General features: G+C 36.2%; 1 protein-coding gene across 3 annotated transcripts; it reads left to right on the top strand.

Moving 5' to 3' along the window:
• Positions 1 to 1,812: 1,812 nt before the first annotated feature.
• Positions 1,813 to 23,474, top strand: LOC121312917 (5-azacytidine-induced protein 2-like). Of its 3 annotated transcripts, none has more exons than XM_041244828.1 (8): positions 1,813 to 1,988; positions 4,831 to 5,132; positions 7,721 to 7,846; positions 7,991 to 8,090; positions 8,950 to 9,083; positions 12,503 to 12,555; positions 17,801 to 17,928; positions 19,716 to 23,474. In XM_041244828.1, the coding sequence occupies exons 2-8, from the start codon at positions 4,905 to 4,907 to the stop codon at positions 20,117 to 20,119; spliced, it is 1,173 nt and encodes a 390-aa protein (XP_041100762.1). In that variant the 5' UTR covers positions 1,813 to 1,988; positions 4,831 to 4,904; the 3' UTR covers positions 20,120 to 23,474. The 3 variants fall into 3 exon arrangements, with proteins under 3 accessions (XP_041100762.1, XP_041100763.1, XP_041100764.1); XM_041244829.1 differs by having other exon boundaries at positions 4,900 to 5,132; XM_041244830.1 differs by lacking the exon at positions 7,721 to 7,846.
• Positions 23,475 to 23,982: the final 508 nt, after the last annotated feature.

Genomic DNA, 23,982 nt, shown 5'->3' on the forward strand with positions numbered 1-23,982 from the left:
AATATACCACATGTTAATCTTAAGATAAAATGCACACATTTTACACATACTGGGTGCACTAAACCTACACTCTGTTGGTTTCATTAAATAGGTACACTTTCCATATTCAGTGTGCTGTGTTGTGTTTTGGTCTTTAACTGCTGCAATCAACATTCTGTAAATAACATAAAATATGTTGTTTATTCTTCAGTCACGCCAATTTGGATAGTTAGACGGCGGGGAGCAGCGCACCCTGCCAGGAAAGCGCTCAGTCTGGACCTGCAGCTGCCACAGTCTGCTGGTTCGGACGGAGAGGACTAAGATGGCAGTTTTTCTTGAATTTAATTTTTAATGTAAACTCTACTGCTCCCAAACCTGATATCCTGGGCATCCATGCTAGGATGAATGATTTAAGGTAAAAAAAAAAGTGGGCAATTAATTGGAATAAGGAAATAAAAAAAGATTTGATCAAACTGCATGAGCTCTTTCTCAATTTTTTTTTTTTTTTTTTTTTTTTTTTTTTTTAGCGTGCATTACCCAGAGACGTCTTTGGAAAGATGTAAAGGCACCTCCAAAAATAAATAAGGCAAGTACCGGGGTGAACAGTGCTATTTCAGATGTTATAAGGGATTTAGGGCAGTGTTATTCACCAATTTTCAGAGGGGGACACTTTCGCCGATAAGACATCAGTGTGGGGTCAGCCACACCGCCTTTTTCACATTTGTGTATTGTCGGGGGCCACACGTCAGGGTCTGCACTAAAGTCCGCCAGGGGCGGGCAGTGGCCCGCGGGCCTTGCAATGAAGAACATTGATTTACGGGGATTCAGTTCCCAAAATGAAATAGGATCATGTTGGGCTTTTTAGCATGGTTGCTGTCCATATGAGTGACACAGGTAATTATATATTCCTAAACAACCTGCAGCAGGGAATTAATCACCAACCTACTGTAACTATGTTATCCTTTCCTATCAATGGAATAAATGGAAACATGGAACCTATTACATATGTAGTCTATGGGCTTCAGTACGAATTTATGATATATTCCTTAATTCTAAGCAAAACAAGTCATAAATTAAGTCATGGAACAATAAGTACTCTTAATAAAACTGAGCTGCAGCGGGTGCAAAATGTAAAAAGAAAAGTCATTTAAATAACTTGACGTGATGAATACAAAGTTCGAGCATGCAGCTTTACACAGTAATCTGTGACAAAAAAAAAAGTGTAACCAGACATATGGCGTTTTAAGTTTCCTGAAATACCACGGATGGATCTTGGGAACTTTTGTTTTTATTTTTTCTTTTGCTGATGTGATATCACAGATTTGCATATGGTACATTAAACTGATGAGTTATTCAAACTATCATGCAGTTGTCAGCTGGTACAAGTGTCTATAATGTGACAGAATCACCATGTCATCTGGCACAGATGTCCATAAATCATTTAACTGCACTGAAGGCCATTTTGTATAGTAAGTCAATCGCATTTTATGTTCTTGTCATCTGTAGACTTCATTGAAAACGTCAAAAACATTATTCTGTATAGTCACGTGTTTTTACGTCTCTCTCCATTAAAGCCTGTATACACTATGAGTTTCTGTCAAAGATATATATATATATATATATATATATATATATATATATATATATATATATATATATATATATTAGCTCAAAGAGCCAGCTGCCCATATATATATATATAAATGGAATCTCTATGGTGCTGCTGTTCCTTTAAATACAGTTGCACCCTCGCTTGTCACGTGGGGTGAGGTTGCTTGATTTCCCCCGGAGCAAGGAGCAAAGTTTGCCTTGGTTTGTATTTTTATTATTGTTTCCTGTTGCCGAGAATGGAAAGTCAAGTTTCCGTGCAGGGTTCTTTAATGACATGACATTACAGTAAAAAGGTGTTCTACGATTTCAACGTTTGTGACCGAATGATCAATAAACTCGTAAATTGAGAACAGTTACAGAATTTGGAAGAACACGCAGATGCAACTTGGTCGTATTTGGTAAGTGATGAATGTAAGCAAGTTAGACTTTCAGCGCTTGCCACACTAAGCCTTTTGTTGTTGTTGTTTACAAATAATTGTTTTTCACAAACTACCCAAATGAAATCTATTCGGATACAACAAAAATAATATCAGTCATTCCTTGAATGACTCTTGTCACCAGTCTGCCAGGCATTTCTGCGACAGGTTAGTCTTAGTCAGTTGAAAAACAGCAGTACCAGCAATTATCTTTATTTTAGGTAGAAAAGCAGCAGTACTGTACTATCCGTCGATTTACTTGTACATGTTCGATATAACCCTATAGGAATATGCACCTGAAATACACATCGCTTCAGCAATTATAGGTGAAGTTATAATCTCTCTCTCTCTCTCTCTCTCTCTCTCTCTCTCTCTCTCTCTCTCTCTCTCTCTCTCTCTCATTATATATATATAATGTGACCCTGTTCTAAGAAAACCCAGACAGTGTTCACTTAACCGGCACCCGTCCTGATTATTAGCATGTTTATTATTGTATGGTAATGATTTGCAAATTCAACGAGTCTAACACCCTCATCCCATCTGTAATATGTCTCATTTGAATTTGTAGTTAAATTTCTTAATTAATGCAGGGAAATATTCAGTTAACTATTTAGGGATTTAGCGTGAGGTTGGCACATTTTAACAAGTTCCTTATGATTTTGAAGTTTCTTAGATTTGTTTAGGGTGGACCTTCAGAAACGTGGACCCTTAATGTTGTTCATCCAGCCCTCAGTTTTAGTTTATGTTTTATAGTGTGAAGGCCAGCTTTATGGCCTTCTGAATTAAAGTGAAAACAAACCACAGCACATTGAACAGAGACATTTAATAATGTCATTGTGGTAATGAAAGGCATGGATTATTATTTTTTTAAGTAAGTAACCTGATATTTACCCTCTGTGCTGATTGTAGGTATGCCTGTTCAGTTACAGATAGTATGTTGTAAGGTCAGAAATTTGGTGTGCAGAACCTACTTATCTTTGTGAATACATCTGTTGTGTCATCTGGGCTTGATGTGACTAAGCAATAAGGTACTTTATACTAGATGGGAAGAAGTTTGAGAATCATAAAAACGACCAGGGAGAACTGCAGGTTATGTGAATACTAGGGACATTCTGTTAGTGAGATGTGTCTTAGTTTTTAATGGCATGCTTATGCAAAGTAGCATCACAATGGCACTGTGTTTAGATAAAGAGGACAGTGAAAGCAGTTCAGCAAAAGCTGAGCTGGAGAAAGGGTAGGATACTGAAAGGTACAACTGTCCAAATGCGTTTAGTGTGTATGTCTTTAGCATTTCCATTGTTTAGCATTTGAAATGTAAACATTCAAGCCAGGCTGGTCAAACTGACAGAAAAGGGGGGGGGGGGGGGGGGGGGATGCTGGCTTTTGAGGGCAACATAAATAATCTATTTATTTTTGTGCCTCCAGAAATGAATTGAAATCAGAAAGTTTTGCCTGTTGTTGTTCCAAGGACTTAAATGAACTATTACTTACATACTGCTTGTACAGCTATAGCCAAAAGTGTTGCTTCATCCTGTAGAATTAATCAATGTAAAGTTGAAAGAAACCTGCTGGATAATTTTACATTAACATATAGAATTGCATACCGCTTTGTAGTTTTCCATATACCTAACAAAAAAACTAAAAAAAAACAGAAAAATGTGACATTTCTAAATGTACCTTGAAATACTGTACTATTGTTATGGCATCTGGTAGACTTTTGTGATATAATTTTGTAGTTGCTTTCATTGATGTTAAATAAAAGAATTATATATTTTTTTTTGGTTGTTTCAATCCTAAAATTCTAGGTGATGCTAAACTCTGGGCTACAGCTGTAGTTCTTCTGTCTTATTTAAGTGAGATGATCAGTTTTTCACAGTACTTTCGCAGTTTCACATGGAACAGTTTAACCCATATACAGTAAGAGAAATGCACAGCATATTCCCAGGAACCTGAAAGACATTTCCTGCAAGTCTCCACAAAAAATGACTGATCAGTTGTTTTTATTTGTAAATAACTTAATTAAAAAATTAATTAAAGGCTGTAAAATGTGTGTGAAGCACCTGGGGTTTCAGATTTCATATGTATTTAAAAAAAAATCAATACATTTTGAGTTTGCCCGTTATTTGTAACAATAAAAAGCTTATACTAAACTTTAAAATACTTTAATGTACGAGTAAATCTACAGTCAAGTAGTCTACGCTGCGGTTTTACAAGTAGTACTACTTGTACGGTTTCTGATACTTTGTGTATTGCTTTAAATGTTATTTTTTGGCAGTCAGACCATGATCTGCTCACACCAATTTATGGCAGTGAACCAGAAAGCAAATCTCTTTATCTGTTTGAGCTGGCTTGTGGTCTTGCTGTCCCAGTCTTCTGTTGGTGTAAATTAAACTGACAGTTCCATTTTCTGGGTCTCTGGACTGTCATGAAACAGGTCTTTAAGATTTGTTTTTTCAGCCGAAGAACTGTCGGTATTGACTTCAATCAAAATTGAGTGTGTAAAAAATATATTTTTGTTTATAAATCTTGACACTTGACACATACAGTGCAATTGACTAGACTTGAGTTAATATGAAATGAGTTTAAAAACAACCCATACTTTACATTTGCATGATTTAGCAGAACCATCCTGAAACACTGGTATATTGTTCTTATTTAAAGCCGAGGTAAATCTATATTAAACTTAAAATTCCAACCCGAAGGTTGGCTTTATTCAAATCAAGAAGTCTTTGCAAAATAAATTCCTCATTAATCTCTATCTTGCATGGTGAAATGTGACATATTTCTCTAGAAATAAGAATTTTTTGTGCACCATTATGTTTAGATGTACAGAATACTCCTGACACTTCTGACACCTAGAGTACAGACCCGGTTGGCATTTCTTTGAACACAGCTACAATGGAGCCTCCATATGTCGAAGATGACATCTGCGTCCTGAAGCAGGAAACGGCAGACAGCTTGCTGGAGCTATCAAAGGAGAGCCCTTTTTCCATGTGTTCAGCGGATGAGTCTGTCGCTTCCCACTTTGCGCTTGTCACTGCCTATGAAGATATCAAAAAACGGCTGAGGGAGGCAGAGAAAGAAAACTCATTCTTGAAGAGACGAGTCAAGCAACTGGAAGAGAAGGTAAATTTAATAATAATAATTAAAAAACAAAACAAACAAAAAAACAAATCTTCTCACCTTGACAGGGTAGCACAGGCTGAACGATGGGCTAATTTAAAAATGGATTACCCTCATACAAGGAGTGGACAAGAAATCTGGGTTACAACCAGGGCTCTGAAGAAGACATGCTAGGCATAATGACTGTCATCTTAAAGGAGAATAACTTCTGTCTTTATGTGGATGTGAGCTTGCTAGAAGCATCCTGCCAGGCATTGAACAGACCTACTTGCTCATTCATTTCAAATCTTGACAGTGGAATGAGGAGGTCTGCCCAACAGATTCCACTCTGATCCTTTGGGCTTTGCTTGAGGTTTTGTTTATTTTTATATTATATATAAAAAATATATATATATATATATATAATTAAATTTAAAAAACAAAAGAAAGAAAATGTTCTTAAGTGAGTAACAGAGTTTACCAGGCATATATACAAAAAAAAAAAAAGAAATGTTACCTACATGTTTGCTCACCACATTGCTTTTTGATTTCCTTCCTGGGTTGCATGCACACTGTTTTTGGGAAAGTCCAATACTTCAAAATACTTCCACTGTGCTTTTGAAATGCAAACAGATGCCATCTTAAAATTGGTTCTAATAGTTTCCGGTTTTCCAGTGTGTGTGGTACATTTAGCAACAGCAATTCTGTTGTCAATAAAAGTGACTTGTGTATGCCGGCCTAACGTATAGCAAGCAATTAACTACATTACAAACATTTTCATGATGGAGTAAAGGTCACGTTCTAGTTGCGTGTGTAGGTGTTCTTCAGATTCTGCTCCTGATGTACTACTGTAACTGAGAAGAAGGCTATTCTATAGGGTTAACCTAACCATGCAGATAATACTATATTATTGGTATTCTTTGAGACCCATCTTAACAAAGTTTTCAGATCAACCAACTGCTAGGAACCAGACAGTCATCAATCTTAAATAGTTTTTATATTTTATGTTACTAAAACCATTCCAACCGCTGTTCTTTTTATTAAAAACCAAACTTACTTTTACTTGCCTTAATAAATTAAGAATCCACCGTAGCTATTGCTGAAGAATCATAACCATTATATATCCAGTATTATTGTAGCTAAAGTACTTCTAATGAAAGTACTAAGGATTTAGCCCAAGTAGTGAGTTAGTAGTAATACTAAATGCACATACAGTTCTGTATCGGGTGATATCAGACCGTGACATCGACAGGGAGTGAATACTTATGCAATCAATTATTTTCTGTTTCGTCTTTGTAATTAATTTAGAGCAATTTGTAGATTTTATTTCTCACTTTGACATTATGGACTTTTTTTGTGTTGATCAGTGGCAAAAACTCCTAATTAAATCCATTTTGATTCCATGTTGTAACACAATAAAATGTGGAAAAGTCCAAAGGGGGTGAATACTTTTGAGAGCCACTGTAAATGATGGAGACTCCCTGAACGTTTATGAAATACTATTTCAGTACCGTGTGTGTTTTCCTGCAAATTTTTTGTAATGAATTAATTATTCTTAATACTGTATTTCATTTTTATAGTGGCATTTTAACTGACGTAATAAAAGCTCTGAGCCGGGTTGCTTAGTAGTCAGTTCAGTTCTTCAGAAACTGCTGTGCAAATGTCGCCTTGCTGTCATTATCAATCGCACATTTACTTCGTTGCTTATCAGTTATTAAAATAGGAATCAAAAAATGTCACTCCCCTCAATCTAAATGATCGAGATAGCTTGTCAGAAATACAGAGATGAATTTACCACAGAATGGTCAGTCATTAAAAGAAGTAGAGTGTCTGAACCTCACGACTACTGTGAATACTGCCACACGTCTCTGTTAAACGTGGTGGGCGTCATGACTATCGCTCGCATAGGTACGAAGAAACACCAGCAATGTGCAAAATCTGACACTCCTCATTACTGTATCTTTGTGCAACTAGGTTTAACTCGCTTTTAAATAATAAATTAATTATTGGATACTACACAGCATTTTGTGTTGTGATAGTTACAGAGTAGTAACAGTGTAAATAAAATAAAAAAAAAAAAAAAAAAAAAAAAAAAACATTGAATCTTTCGTGGTGTTTTTATTTTTATAAAGTTTTGAGGTTGAATATTTCAGTCCAGGTTTGGTAGCACGCATGAGATCCTAAGATATTTAAATCCAGAATAAATGGAATTCCAAATAAATTTTAAAAAAATCAGTGTTGAAGTATTTCTATTTATTTATTTATTTATTTATTTATTTATTTTAATTTCTAAATGCCTTGTGTTTACAATTACCAAAATTATGCCTTGAACAGCAGAGATTAGGCCAATGGCTTGCTCGAGCCTACAAACCTTTTAATGTCTAGGGGCTAGCAGCCACTGCCCTTAAAAATAAAATAAAATAAATAAATACAAAAAAATGAATAAAATCAAATAATTCTGCCTCGCTTCACTCTGCACATGCTATTTTCTGCTCTCATGAGTTGGCATCTCTTCATCAGAAGTTTGTATCTTCAGTTTTAAAGATTGCTCCAGTAGTGTATTAAACAAAGTGATGATACACAGTGACACATTGTTACTTTTTTCCATATAGAATCAAAACTGCTGCATTCAGCCAGATGAACTAACCGCAGGGCCCAAGTATGTCAATAAAGCCTTTAGTGCTTTTCGTGGAATCTACATCGAAAAGAAAGATTTGCAAGTGGAACTGCATAAAATGGTATGCACTGTACGGCATCTGTACATCAACTGGCTTTAATTTTCCCCACAATGCTGTGTGTCTTTAATCGTTTTGTTGCCCTCCTGTTGGCGATAATCAGTATATTTGTAAGTGATGAAACTGTTTTTGTTCTCCTTTTAAAAGAAAAAGGAGAAGAGTGAATCAGAGAAGCATCTAACTGAACAGCTGCAAGCTAAAGAACTAGAGCTTCTCCAACTAAAAACTGAAGTGGAAACCAATCAAGGTGCAGAACTGCGTAATACCCCGTGTCTTTTGTGTTGTGTGCATGGCTTGACAAAAACACTATTCATTACAGCCTGCATAACATCTGACCCCACTGATTTAGTTTCTTGCTTCCCTCTGTTTTTAGTGAAAAAACAGAGTCTAATAATACCATCTGTGTAACATTAGGAGTTAACCTAACATTCTATGCTTAAAATATGTGTAAATATCATTCTTAAAGGATAAGTAGCAGGGTTCTGAAAAATATAGCGTTATAAGTCCCCATGCATTGCTAAAACTGTTTAAATAATGTACCTGTAATTTTTCTTATCTTCTTTTTTTTTTTAACATCCTGACAACTTGTAGTATTAAAGTATTTTTTCAAAGCTCCTTTCATAATGTCCGCTGTAGTGCACTGGGGTTTCAGATCTGTCTTCTAAATCAGAAAGAGTGATTAAAAAAAACCAAAAAACGATAATGTGGGCAATAATCCTTACACAATTGGTGCACTAGCAGACATTTTGAAAAGAGCTTTGAAGCGGACTTTAAAGTTAAGTGTAAAAAGTTGTCAGAATGTTAAAAAATGAAAAGGAAAAAGTAAGGTACATTATTTAAACAGTTGTAGCAACCCGTAGGGATGTGTAATGCTGTATTTGTCAGAACACCGCTACTGGCTGTCTTAAGGCTGGTTCTGTTCAATCTCATGTTCATATGTTTGGCAGGGGATGTGTAAGCTTTTTTGTACTATGCACTGTTTTTAGGAAACTCTGCCACCTTCTTTTCTAGCAAGACTAACATTACAGTGCTGTATTTAGAGACAGATTGCTGGATATTATTGTGTCTGTCCTGTTTTATTTGATGTATTGTGAAATGATTTCCAGTTATGAAAAAGCTGACCCCCACCAATGATTACTTGGAGCTGTACAAAGTGAACACCGAGCTGAAGCTACACACCTTGCAACAGGAGCTGGATATCCTCAAAACTGAATACAGCAAACTCAGGGGAAAATATGAGGCAAGATCATTTTTGCATTACAATTGCTAACTTACCGATTTGAGATTTTCACTGACGTCAGTGGACTTGTTATACTAGGCTGTTTCACCAGCAGGGAGTTTGTTTTATGTTGTTTTTAGTTTATTTTAGTTATTTGCTTAAATTATGCAAATAATATAAAATGGAGGCAGAGAGAAAGAGGCAGTGTACTGTTTAAATATTGGCATTACAGTATATTGCATCGATTGTGAAATAGTAGTTAAATGTAAAGTAATGTAAAAGGGTCAAAGGCTTTAATTATTTTAAATACTTTATTCTGCCACAAAAAAAAAAATTGCTATTTGCCACTAGGTGGTGCTCTAAACATAAAAAAAAGACATAAGATAATACTCACTGTTTTTGGTTTCTGCTTTCAAATAAAAATGGCTTCATAATTAGCAAGTTGATTAATCATCTGTGTCACAAGATGGCTGTTAGAAGGTATTACCCAGTAGTGCACAACTCTAAAACATTAACAGATATTTAAGACTTGTTCCTAGAAAAGGCAGTGAAGAAATTAACCTGAAAATCTTTCAGTAAAAAGCACACTATATTAATTCATTTTGCGGCATAGAGTATATAAGACCTTACTAAGAGTGATGTGATGCAGCAGTCAAAAAGGGTTTATTTTTAACCTCTTGCATGAAATCAGGGAACAAAACTGTAAAGGAAGCTGGACCCTTTTTGACACAACTGTTAAGCACTCCGCTTTATTTAAGAATTGTGGTATGGCAGGGTGTTTGATCTGCTGAAATATCACCTTCCAAATGCAAATGACCAACTTAATATTAAAGTTTTTAGGTTGTGTTGAAGAACCGCAGTGCAGCTTGCCTTATTTTGACTGCTTATATATTTGTTGTAAACATGCTATACATGTACATATACAATTTTTCCCACAGAACTGTAGCTTCAGCAATTCTGATCCTTGTGGTAGTCTACAAACAGAGCTAAAATCCAGCATTTGTTACAGATATGAAAATTAACCACTCAAAATGTTTAGTACAGTATATTTTTAAAATACTGTTAGTAAATCTACAATAGGCTACCCTACTCACCCATATTTCCCACTACATAGCAATCTTTAATAATAATAATAATAATAATAATAATACAAATAAATACCAGAATATCTGAACTTTGCAGGGACAGGTTAAGGCTCTTGACAGTAGAATGTGGTTATATATGGTAGTGTTATTGGGAACCAGTATACCAGTAGGCCATAAGAGTTCAACACATTTCTCAGTTGATGGTAATCCACCTCGGCATTTTTGTAACTTTCTGGAACTTCGTTATGTAGTCATGCAGTAAGATTGATGTTAAGCTCCTTGTTCGTCTTTTTGAACAAATTCATGGAAGCTTTTTTTTTTGTTCTGTTTTTAATGTTTTCGTTCTTCTAAAACATATTTCTTAATGAATGAGAGATTTTACTTCAACCTTTTAGGTAGCACCTCAAGCCTGGTGTCACTAGCATGCACAAATAATATAGTTATGCTAATTTAGTAAATGTTAGGGTACAATTTCACCTTTTTTTGTCCTTTGGTAGGTACCCATGCTGTTATGCTATTTAAAGAGTAAGTAGCGGGTTCTGGAAAATATAACATTACACGTCTCCATGTGTTGTTACAACTGTTTAAATAACGTACCTGTAATTCTCTTTTCATTGTTAACATCCTGACCACTTTTTACGCTTGTAACTTTGATGTCTGTTTCAAACCTCTTTCAAAATGTCCGCTTTAGTGCACCGATATTGTCAGGATTATTGCTCACATTGTAAAATAGGTAACACGGCAATAACGGTACAGGACGTGATACGGAACAGAAAAGCCAGAGCACAAAGCACTTTATTTTTTGAATCGCTCTTCCTGCAGAGATTTAGAGGACAGATCTCAAACCCCAGTGCACTGGAGCGGACATTTTGAAAAGAGCTTTGAAACCAAGTTGTAAGTGTAAAAATTACAGGTACGTTATTTAAACAGTTGGAGGAACACTTGGGGATGTATAACACTGCTTGCTGTTTAAGGCTAATGTATAGTGCATTGCATGTTACGGCTAAGGGACAGAAAAGTCTAGGCTTAAAGCAATCAGCTATCAGATCATCAAGCATGAGGATAACAAAACTGTAAAGTATATATTTCTGTGCTTTACAAAGGGCTTGAATGCAGAGATTTCTAGAGTATCTCAGAGAGTCCTTATACTACTTTGTAGTTGCTTTATTAATGTCGGGGGATTTGTGTCTAAAACATCTAAGGACACTACTGTATGTATAGTATACAGTGAAAATCTATGAAAGTTACTGCAAAACAAAGCACAGTTTCCACAAAAATATTCGAATAACAATTCTTACTGAGCTTTCTCTGTCCATGGCAACCTATCCTGTTTGTTTTTTTTTTCACTGTAAATGCTCGTTAACTTGGGACAGAAGTGTTAAAAAAATTTTTAAAAAAATAAAAAAATAAACTGCACACAAACTGGCTTTGGAGATGGCTGAAATAATTTTGTTTAATCTTTTAACGTTACAGTAATTATTAATCCCTTTTTTCTTTTATTAAACATGGTTAAACTGGGTAATTTGCTTTACGTGATGTGACATCAGTGGTGTAAACTGTGTTTACTGACTTTTAATTTGGGAAATATAGCATTTACTGACTTCTTATTTAAGGGATACAGAGTTTACTCATTTCTACTCTCCTGTGATATGCAAATCCTAAGAGAAGATATTTTAACGGTGAGCGTCTGTGTCGTGTTGCTGCGCACGAGACTGAGAGCTTTCAGTCAGAACTGTGGCAGACCCAGGGGGGCGTGGCCACTGGACTCCGTGTTCTGTGTGTGTGTGTGTATGGAAGGCCATCCGGGTCAAAAACACGTCCTTTAGTACACATTCTCATTTGTCTTTAGTACATGATATAATTCAAATTATTACGCCTACTAATTTGGCCAATCGGATTGCTGAAAATGAAATGAGAACCAGTTAATTTTAAAGCAAATAGTAAGTGCGGTTCCCCTCCAATTCGTGGCGGTATATGGACTTGGCACTGGGTAAAGTCTAGTGAAAGATGGATGTACCCGGAAATGTATTCCGATTGGCTGAGGGACAATAACAATGTATCTGTTCAAGCTATCTGTTCAACTCCACCAAACACAACTGTGTGACAGCATGTATAAAGTGAAACTAAATTCCCAAATTATATTTTATGTGCAACTAAATCCAGTCTGTACCTGAATGTACTGTTTCAGACCCTGGGCTAATCAGTTTCTATCTATGCTGTTTGCTGTTCAGTTGGTAGCAGCATGTGTAAATAAGGTCCATCGGTTAATGTAGTGTGTCATATCTTGCAGAATCGGATATGATAGGTTCTACTGTATTACTATATATATATATACATTTTTTTTTTTTATTACAGGACCAGACTAATAACAAACCTGTATCTACGCAAGGACCAGGATATCATAGCTGGTATGTTTTTCATTACTTTTTCATTTGGGTCTGCTTTTCATACTGGATGTCTTCCAGTGAGAATTACAAATCTTATTTAGTCCCACTATTATTGTATCCAAATGACTTTCCTTTAGAGCCGTCTCTTAAACGCGCAACCCTCTTTTACATGGATCACAGCACCCTATACAGTATGTACAAATTGAGATGTTCTTCTTATTCAAGCTGTGTGATGGGATAACCCCTGCCCCATGGTGTATTTTGGGTTATTTTGTATAGTGTGGGTAATGTAACAGGGGTGGTGCATGATGTTGGTACATGGGCAAGGGGAAGTCACAACCAGTTCACATGCAGACTGTGCCTGGACTCAGTTGAATGATTGATTAGCAATTGAGTGCCAAGAGGCACGCAGAAGACTTCAGTTGACCGGTATTGATTGGGCAAGGGGTACCCGGGCACAGAACTGCACATAAAAGCCACACCATGGTGTATTTTGTCACTCAGTTGGTAGTTTTGTGGGTACAAGAGACAGGCCTTGGTTTCTGATTTGTGTGCCAGGGCCAGATGAAATGATTAGCAATTGAGTCCCGGCACAGCTGCATAAAAGAGGCACGCATTTGTCATTCTTTGAGTTTTTGTGTACAGAGAGAAGGTAGGTGAATGAGCAACTAAAATAGCCACCAGCGCGATACTTGTTTTATTTAGTGTTTGTTTTGTCTGTCTGTTTTGGCCACCAACCTTTTATTTATTTACAATAAACTTGCACACGAGCTCTGCATACCTCCCAGTACTGTGTGTGTCTTCCTGGTCTGACGTCAGCCACAAGCCTATCCCTGACAAGCTGTTACAGGAGAAAGCATTTAGAGTAGCTTTTATGGTGATGCACAGATTCCTAAGACTAGTGCCTTTATAATCTGGGCTACATGTCATGTTAGAGATTTGCTTCTTGATGTAGGGTGTTAAGCCAAAGAAAGAAAGAAAAAAGAACATTGTTCAGCTTCCTAATGAAATGGTACACTCCAGTGATTAACACCAGCCTCTGATAACATGAAGTGAGCATAAAAGAACACCGATAACTATAGGAGCTTGACCTGTTGCACCCACAAATGTAAGTGTATCCCTTTTTAAAAAAAAGAAAACAAAAGTAATTTGTGTACACAGACATTTCTAGGGCAAAACAAATTGTCTATTCTTGTATGGGCAGTGATGTGCAGAAAGTGGAGTCAGAAACGTACAGGATGGACAGAAGAGGGCGCTGAAGTATTGACGTTTTCAAATTAAATGGGTTTGGGGTTTGTATTACAGATAACTACGGGTGTGCCAATTCATCGATTTGTACAGTGAACAGTGATATTCAAACAGTAATGTACATAAATAGATAATGTTTTTTAGTATCTGTATTGAAAACCCAAGAACACAATGTATTAGGAAGTAGCCACGTCCTAAATTTCAATCATTATAAAGGATGTGTAAAGGATGTTTGTCAAGCCCTCCAGAAGCGAACCAGAGAGCTAAGGGAAGGCGGTTATTGTTAATCATCGCAATTAATTTAATGATGGAAGGAAACACAACGGAATTCAACATGTGTGCCGGCATTTTTAAAATCAACAGTGTGGCCTAAATAATTTTTTTTCTGCATCAAGGACACTAAGTTCTTGCGAAGAGTCACATTGGGGTAGATTTCTAAATGTGACTGAGGACTTTAAACGGGTGTAACTCAGCTTTTTAGACGTTTGGACGGGGGTCTATTGTAAGAGCGATTTTCTAAAGCATCTAAATTCCCTCGTTCATGTTCTTAGACACCCTGCCCCGTCTATCGGCGTCTAGTTGGGTTTTAGTTTGTTACCATATTTACATGTGATTTTCAAACATAGCATCACTTCCCGTTGATCTGCATATATTGTAATATGCAAAAGTAATTTACCTAGACAGCTAGCTGACTAATGTCTAAATATTTGAAAATCACCCCTTCTCTTGATGTCTAACTCCGATGCTAACCTAATGGAAGTTTTGGGCGTCGATGCCATGAATAGTAAACTTAGACATTGACGAGCATCATTCATCCAAGTTATTTTTGAAAATCTCGACGAAAATGTAGTTGTGTAACTTTGGACGTTTGCCTAAAACCTACCTCACTTTGTCTAAATTTATGATGCATGAACCAAGTACCGGTACTCTGGTAATACAACAAATCAAATTTTAAACTACACCATCAGACCGACAGTACATCATCTTCATCCTCTTCGCAGCTGAAGACGGCAATGCAGGCATGATAACCTCTACTGTTCACTATGTATATCCTACACTGGAAACATTAAAAAGTTCAAAACTATCTGAAGCATCTGTGAGCGCTAAAAACATTACCAGTCACATGGTCGAGTGGTGATGTCACAGACCAGGAAGTTGACGCACACAAGGTGCTATGGGTGAGTCGCAAATGTGCACTTTGTTTATTAGTTTGTAAGTAAAACATTTAAACATAAACAAAGCACTGGTAAACAAAACAAAATAGCACAGTGGCCAAAACAAATTTACAATAATTCCAAAAGTATTGTGCTGGTGGAAAGCAGTAGTAACAATTGTTTTCTTTTTATATCTTACTACTTCCATTCCTCCTGTCTGAACAACCAACCCTAGTGAGCAGATGATCCGCGCTTTATATATCCGTGACCATCTCCAAATTGGTAATCGCTTAATTCATTTTGAGATGGCCACATTACGCACGGGTTTAGCTGGATGGGGAATTTTAACCCCATCCATGCTGTAAAAAGTAATAACAAACACTGTGTTTAAGCATCAAACAATACCTTTAAATCATAATAATACAACACAGATATAATGCCCTGGAACAACACGGTATCATTAAGATGCTGTCGATGCATAGCTCTAGTGGTAACCAAAGCTTAAACATTCATCACCTTTCTTTTAGCACTACCATAAGTACCACTACTCCCACTTTTTCTTGTTCTCTTAGGTCTTTGCAGATAAAAAGCAGGTGGTTTTATAGGTTTTGATAGCTAATCACTTCCTGTCCTGATCTGAGTGGCATTTTAATCAATGGCTAAAATTATGATGTGCTAGGAATCTACAGCCCTGCATTTAAAAAAAAAAAAAAGTGGGTCTGTGCTATGGAGATTTCTTTGTGATTGTGTATCTCTGCACGGACAATATCTTGAATGTCTGCTGCTGAATGTCAGTATCTTAGCAACATTAAATCAATCAAACAAACTTTCTTTGGCTGCTTGCAAAGGAAAAGTCAGTTGACTGCTGTACATGGGTGAGGTGTGTTTATTAGAAACTGTTGCCCTCTCTGTCCCAGCTGTGTGGAAGTTGCAGGGTTTTCTGTTGCCCACAAGGTGGAGTGCACGTACAGTACTTGAATTACTTGCAGGTGGTATTTTCCATCTTCATTTTCATATACAAAGGATATCTAAATTTACAGTGTTGTAAAAATCAGTGTGTATATATACTGTTAAGCAGGGCTTCCAAATCCTAGTCCTGAGGACCCACTGTGTCTGCTGGTTTTCATTATGTTCTCAATTACTTAATTAAACCCTTAATTGAACTGAATTTGCTTAATTAAGACTTTTTTTTACTTATCAGCTCAAACAGTTGTAGATTTCCAGTTAGCTATAACGTTTTATAAGTAACTTGAACTCTGCTGCTGTTTAAGAGCTGAAAACAATGAAAAATTAAGCACATTATCAGTTCAATTAAGGGTCTAGTTATACAATATCTATTTTAACAATTTAATATGCAATACATACAATTGTTTTTAAGTTGACATTATAATTGTATGTTCTTTCATCATCGCTTCTTTTCGGCTACATATAGAAATTGCAGACAAATAGCTGAACCCATTGTTGTGAGCTGCTTAACAGGCCCTTGGTTATGTGTTACCAGTGATGGATAATAAGGGTTGATTTCTGTACCTTTCCATTCCCCCACTGTTGTTTCTTAAGTTTTTTGTTTAAAGGTTAAACATGTGTTACCTTCAGTAGTAAAGCTGTCGTGTGGGCAAGGTGGCGTTCTACGGTTCTCAAGTTTTACATGATAGGTAATGTTGTCTAATAATGTGTGAAGAAGGTGTTGGCTCGCAGATGCATTGCTTTAACCATTACTTCTGTAATACAGAGTCAGTATACAGCTATCGCCAATAGCTTTGCATCACCCTGTAGAATTAACTAATTTTGCTTCATAAAGTTGAATGAAACCTGCTAAATGTTAACATTTTGAATTACATACTGCTTTGTAGTTTCCCATATACTTAAAAAAAAAAAAAAAAAAAAAAAAAAAAAAAAAAAAAAAATTTAAAAATGTGACATTTAGAAAACTAACATGAAATACTGTTCTAATATTATGGCTTCCGGTATAATTTTGTAGTTTCTTTGATTTTAAATAAAAGATCTAAATTGTGTTCATATAGTTTTTATGTTCATAAGGGTATTCCTCTATAGTCTCCTTTTTACCATATTGCAGGATTCACTAATGCTTCTTTTCTTGTCATGTGACATTAGCTGAAGTCTGCAGTTAGGCTTTAACTGCATAGTTGGTTCCATAAAAAATAAAGGAAAGCCATACAATTTTAAAATGTATCTTGCAGCTCAATTAGGCTCTTCAGTTCCCCATACCGTGGCTCTCAACACGTTCACAAATTAACAACATAACAAGTTATACATCAGCAGACAAAACCATCATAGTGAAAGAAGATCGAATCCCTGACTCCTTAGACCAAGGCACTGTCCGCTATTTCAGAACAGGCAGGGTTACATTCTAGAACAGACAATGTATAGATGGAGTCATGTTCAACCACCACAAATCTACACAAAACAACAAGCCTAACAAAAACATGACAAAGCAAACATAAGCAGTGTACAGAAAGGAAAAAAAAAGGTTTGTGAGAGTCTTAAGGTTAAAGCGAGAGGTAGCTTCAAGTCATTGTCAAGGCACACACAAAAAATAAACAATTCATTAAAAACAAGTTGTTGTAAATAACGACTGCTCAGATTGCTTGCAAACATCAACAAGAGGCAAGAGAGTGGTTAAAAAAAAATAACCCTGCAAGCTTACTTTCTTCAGACTGATTCACTGAGAAACTGGCATCTTTGACTATTGTTTAAAATAATAATGATAATAAAAAATCAGAACCGTAGCAGTGTGTTCCATCACAATTTTTTTTTATTTTAATTTTAATTTTAGGGTTTCTACGGTCGGGCTATCATGACCTGTGTGGTACTGATCGAATTCTTTTATGTTTTAATTTCAGGGACGCTTCTCTGCTGCAGGCTTACAGAGACCTCAAAAGAGAGATGTCTAATTTATATGCAGTGACAAAGTTGCAAGCCGAGACGGTGAAAAACCTGAGAGACAACTCAAAAAGTGCAGCCTGCAGAGGTAAGCCAGTGGCTGATGGGTATGAGTCTTTGTGCGTTAATCACTCTTCCTCTCTGCATTTACAAAAACATCTATTATCACCTTTCATCAACCCACTGCACATTGTATTTCCAGCCTACTCACTTTTTTTTTTCAACTTGGGCTTCTACTTTCCATGCTGGTCAACTTAACACCTCAAGGTTTTACTGGTAGGCTGTCTTCTCTGTTAGTCTTACCCATTGTGGCTTGATCACATGGCTGTTTGTAGAAAGCCACAGTGTTAACTGTGTTAGTTTTATTTGACATTTACTGTAATCAGTTCACACACGTGTTTACTTGTTTTTTGTTATGCTCAAGTGCAGACAGAAGGGTTTTGAGATGCTGTATTTTTTTTTATTTAAATCTTTTTAAGGATCTTCTAACATTTTTTTTTTAAAATTTGAGTTTTTTACACACAATTCCATAATAGTTTGTAGCTCTCTGTTCTCACAAACCATAATTTTGTTTGTTAAAATTACCCAAAGGTAGTCCAGGCTTACAAACACTAATTTCAATAAAATAAATATGCTTTTTTTTTTTTTTTAAGAGCATACACCTGGTAAATTGACAAAGTAAAAGATGAACCAAATATCAATTGGGTGTTTACCCAGTGGTACCAATTATTATTATTATTATTGTTTTTATTTTTTTATCAGTTCAAAATCCAGTTTGTTTGGCACGAAAGTAAATTATATAAAAAGTTTTAACCAATTTCACCAATTGTGTTTATATATATATATAGATTATCATCCATAGTTACAACTACAATCAATAGTGCTACATTTAGAAATTCTAAAATAAACTTTATAAATATAATGGTGTGTTGATTAGTCTATACTAGACCTTAGAAATGTAAGCTAGATTGCTTGTTGGGAATGTTTTATAAGGTTTCATACCACCCAGGTACTCCAATCACTGTCTATATCTTTGGTGTTCAACCAGAGGCTATTTCAGATAGTTTACCATTTTGGATAAAACAAACACCAGACTGGCCTTTGATTTCATAAACTCTGTTAGACATTTTCGATCTGGTTGACTCCACTCTACCATTTACAGTGTATGTGCCTCCCCAGCGAGGGTTTAAGGTAGAGCGGAACATGGGGGGTCTCTACTTCAGGGTTGAGCTTATGAGGAGCCTGCCTCATAGTGCTTGGATTTGGTGTTGCTGTTTCTGAAAACACACTCACGAATGTTCATTTGTCAAAGTCATTTTATGTATGTCTTCTATGACAAATGTGAACTTGCAGCGCTTTAGGATTCTGGCAGGTAGTATTAATTTCCTTTACTTCACTAACTTGTGTCATTTTAAACAAAGTTAAACAAAGTATGGGGTGGTCCAGTGGTTAAAGAAACAGGCTTGTAACCCAGATGTCCCCGGTTCAAATCCCAGCTCAACCACTGACTCACTGTGTGATCCTGAGCAAGTCACTTAACCTTCTTGTGCTCCATCTTATGGGTGAGACATTGTTATAAGTGACTCTGAAACTGATGCATAGTACACACACCATAGTCTTTTGTATCTTGTAAAGCGCTTTGTGATTGTGGTCCACTATGAAAGGCGCTATATAAAAATAAAAGATTATTAAGATGTAATCTCATCATACAAACAGAGCATGCCTGTTGGCCCTAGATATATAATGTCTTGTCACAGAAACAAAGGATACAAAAATAAATCTTCACAAATCAAGCATTTGCTAGTATTTTCTTTCCATATAAATGTATATCGCCATTAATGATTCATTTTAAATTGAACCTTTCTATACTTTCAGATTCATCTGCTGTTCCAATCCAGAGCATAGAAGACTTATTACATAATAGCAGAATGGTAAACATGACTGCCCCCAGACCAACACACAAAAGCCCTTGTGCTTCCTTTAATGGCCCCATGTTCAGCCATGCCATAGCACCTCCTATTTCGACAGAGGCCGGAGGCTTATCTGATGATCCTTCTAAACACTGTTGGACAGCTGAGAGGCCGAGCCCTGTTGACAGCGCTGCCTTGAAAGAACACCCCTCGTATGGACGCACTTCTTTAGATGAAAACTCCTGGTCGTTTCCCAGCCCTCCAAAGCCTAGTGATGCATTGTTTTGGGAAAATGCAAACGCCCTTTATTCCTCCAGTAATCCAGTTACCTGTCCAAAGAACAAGGATCGAGAGTGGCTTAGACCTTAGTGTTTTTTAATTAGACTGTGTCCACTGTCTCAAGCTTCTGCAACAGAACTGTCTACAAATCTGCCTTAAATGTAACCGCTTCAGCTATTTTGGTTATATGATGTTTTAAATGCGGTAATGCGTAGTGTTCTAGAGTTGGATTGGATTCCATGCATTAGTACTTTTACCATGTTAACACTTGGTTCTTAGCTAAGGAATTGATGACAGTGGGTTCCTAATAAAGGCATTTCCCCATACACCATTGAAACCTTAGATTCTAACATAAAGTTTGTAGAAGTTAAATGGGGTTCCATATAAAAACCCACTATCCATCTGGAGCAGATTAGGTATTTTCAGCTAATACCAAGTGTATATAATACTGTGAAACAGAACGTGAGTGTGAGTTGATGTTGGCATTCAGGCTTTTGCAGTGTTATTAAATACTAAAATGGTGTAGTGCCCAAAAAAAAAAGTTTTCTTGGGTGAAAATGTCAACCAAAAAATGACTTTCTTGATGAGTAAATAGCAGGGTTCTGAAAAAATAGTGTTACACATCCCTTCTTGTTTCTAAAACTGTTTAAATAACATACCTGTAATTCCTCTTTTCATTGTTCAGCCTTATAACTTTTGTAGCAACACGTGAGGACTTATAACTATTTTTTAGAGCCCTGCTACTTACTCTTTAAGTAAGCTGTCAAATGTGGAATGTAAAATTATAACACACAGGTAATATGGTGAAATGTGCAAATACAGAATGCATTTTCATTGAAAGAGTGCAATACAGATTAAGTAGGCTATTCCAGATTATACAACACCCAGACACTGTGCTCTAGTTGTTTTTTTTTTGTTTTAGTCATTCTGTTATTACTGAACAGAGGCAAATAAAGCACTGCTTAAAGGTGCCAATAATTATTGACACCTGTTCTAAAACCACTGCTTACTGATTTAACATTGCTCAAGCCGTTTATAAAAATGTTAACACTTTCAGTGGAAAAAGGTTAATTTTTTTAATTTTTTTTATTTTTTTTTTAGTTGTAGTGGAATGGATGGAACCCTCCAATATTTTATTGCCTTGCATTCCATTATGACCTCATACCGCTCCACATCACTGTCATGATCCCTTTAGTTGCTGATAGCCCATAGAACATAATGAAATGGCAGTGCTGTCTGTACTGCAAGATGCAAATTGTTTAGACTGTGCCATGTTTATATTTCCAGGTTGCACTATACCTTCAGTGACTTTTGTGGTGCCACTGTTCTGAATATGAATCATACACCTGTAGCATGCCTTTTCACAGATGAATTATAATCAAAATCAGTGTCTGCCTGTACAAAAGTATCCATATCTGCTGCTACAAACTGTGCGTGTAAGCCCAATTAAGTTTCTTGCTCATATAAACATGGTGTTTATGTCCTCAGTACAATATGGTCCACTTTGCATTCCATTACCCATTTGCTGTAAAAGTGTATGTGTAAGAGTAGAGAGATGTGTGTTTTTTTTTTTTAAGCCTACATCGTATGGATAATTATGGCTGATTTTTCAGCGCATGGAATGAGAGATATACAATGAACATCTCTCTTCAACGCTTCCGAAAACTGCAGTCTCCACACTTGGAAACTAAAGCTATTTTCAGAATGAAGACCACACAGAATTGATGTAGTACTCACATGAATATATATTGCTGTAGTTTTAATGTTCCACAGGTGAATGTTTTTTAATTGGAAAATAATCACACATTGGTCCACTTGGGCAAGGCGTCTTAGGTGTGGTGTATTGTTTCTTGATTGTGTGATTAAATCTGTATACAGAGTATATGAAGAAATGTGATGTTAACTTTGGAACCCTTCTTATTTATTAGTGTCCTTAATGGATCTTCTATTGTGTTACGGTTGTGTTTGTTGGTTATCATATGAAGTGTATAGGACATGTTCACATACATTTTTAAACAGCAACAGTAAAAGAAGCATTCTTTTGTCAAACATATTCATACAATATTACAAAACTGTGAAAAAAATGAAAATGGTCTGTATAATAATTTTAAACCAAAGACATGTAAATAGTATCCTTTTATGTTAAAACATCTGTTTGTATATGGACCTGCTTTTAGCTGCATTTTTTAGAATGAATTAGCAATGGAGTTGAAAGGAAATCAATTAGTGAAATCTGTTATGTTCATTCTGTGCACTGCTGGTACTGGACTGGTTGATATGACTGAATATGGCTGCCCTGCTTTATTTAACAATGTTCCCCTTCAAATTGATTAATATACATTCTAAGTGTATGTTCCCTTAAGTTTTACACAGAGAACATTTTCATTTCACTTCAGGCAGGGGAACATTTCCCAGTACTTGCAAGGGAATAATCTGATTCATTTTCTTAGCCTCAAAGTGTGTATCTGCAATAGTGGGTCAAGGCAAAATTAAGGGCATTGTCATGGTAATACAAATCATGCAAAAAGTTGAAGTGCATTTTTTTTTTTTTTAAATCACTTCATTATTTTTGAAAAGGGAGAGGTATTGCTTGACTGTTCAGTGCAGTACATATGACCTAAACTGACAGTTACCTGTAAAATGTTTCTGGTTTTCAAAAAGGGTAGAGTATTGTGCGTCCAACTGGTTGTTACGTCTGTACTTCAGACTGCAAATCAAGGAAACACTGCAGGGAGCACTACGTGTTGTCAGAAGTGTCCAGTAACTAATAAAGGATAACAAATACTGCACAGAACTGCGAATGTGAAAGGCAGACCCTGATCAAACTAGGCACATGCATCAATTTGAGAAGGTGCTTGAACTGAGGGGTTTTATTTTTTAAAACAGATAGAATCTCATGCTGCTTTCTTTTATACTTAAATGATGCCCACAGGGATGCTTTGTTTTGTGTTCAGTTTGCTGTATTATCAGTGGTCCTTCTCTGTATAAAAACAAACACCCTCAAGCACCGAAACCTAAACTACAACAGGTCCAAAAAATTAGAAATGAAGAACCTATCCTGTCCCAACCCCTGCTCCTGAATGTGCTTTGAATCCATCTGCCATCTCACTCACGTACTCACACTCACTTGTGATTAATGGAAAGAGCATTAGATGTTGGAATTTATCCTGACCAATGAACACAGCTGGCTCAGGGGAGTACCATTTCTAGCTTGAGTAATAGAACACAAATCCAATCTGCATAGAACAAATCAAAAGCTAGGAGGCTTTTCTGAGCACCACCTGTGTAATAACAATGCAGCAGAAACAATTTCTAATGCAGCTGCTGAATCGGGCTGTACTAGAGTTCAGTTTCACTAGAGTTTGCAGTTCCCTTTTTTTGTTAATCCTGTATTTGTCAGGGTGCTAGCTGTAGGCTTAATAAAGAAATAATGGAAGTAAATAAATACATTGTTTTGCTGATTTTTTGTGTGTTTTCCTTAACTGGTTAAAAAAACAAAACACACACACACAACAATGGAAATATAGTATATTGTTTAGTACTACTGTATAACTCCTAACAACGTGAGTATGCAATGTAAATCCACTGTTTTTGCAGTGTGATTCATGTTGACTTAAGTGTTTTGATGACATCTGTCAAACATGTTGAATGTTAACCTTAAAGAAAATAGAAATGATACTTGTGTCATGTCAGTACAAATCAGTGTCAGCTGGTAGGCAAAAATAAAAACTGGGAGTCAGAAAAAAGGCAGTGGTCCCCTTTTGCCCCCAGCTGCAGTACAATCTTATTGTATTCTGATTGACAGCACTTCTCATATTATTTATTTGGCATCCAAGTGACTTACAGGTGTCACAGGGCAAGATTAACATTTAAATACAGTATAGTTTACAGTAAGTGTAAATAATACTTCTACAATACAAAATGAACTAAGATGCAACAAGTTAGGATTACAA

The sequence above is a fragment of the Polyodon spathula genome, chromosome 3, assembly GCF_017654505.1.
Source record: "Polyodon spathula isolate WHYD16114869_AA chromosome 3, ASM1765450v1, whole genome shotgun sequence".
NCBI lineage: Eukaryota > Metazoa > Chordata > Actinopteri > Acipenseriformes > Polyodontidae > Polyodon > Polyodon spathula.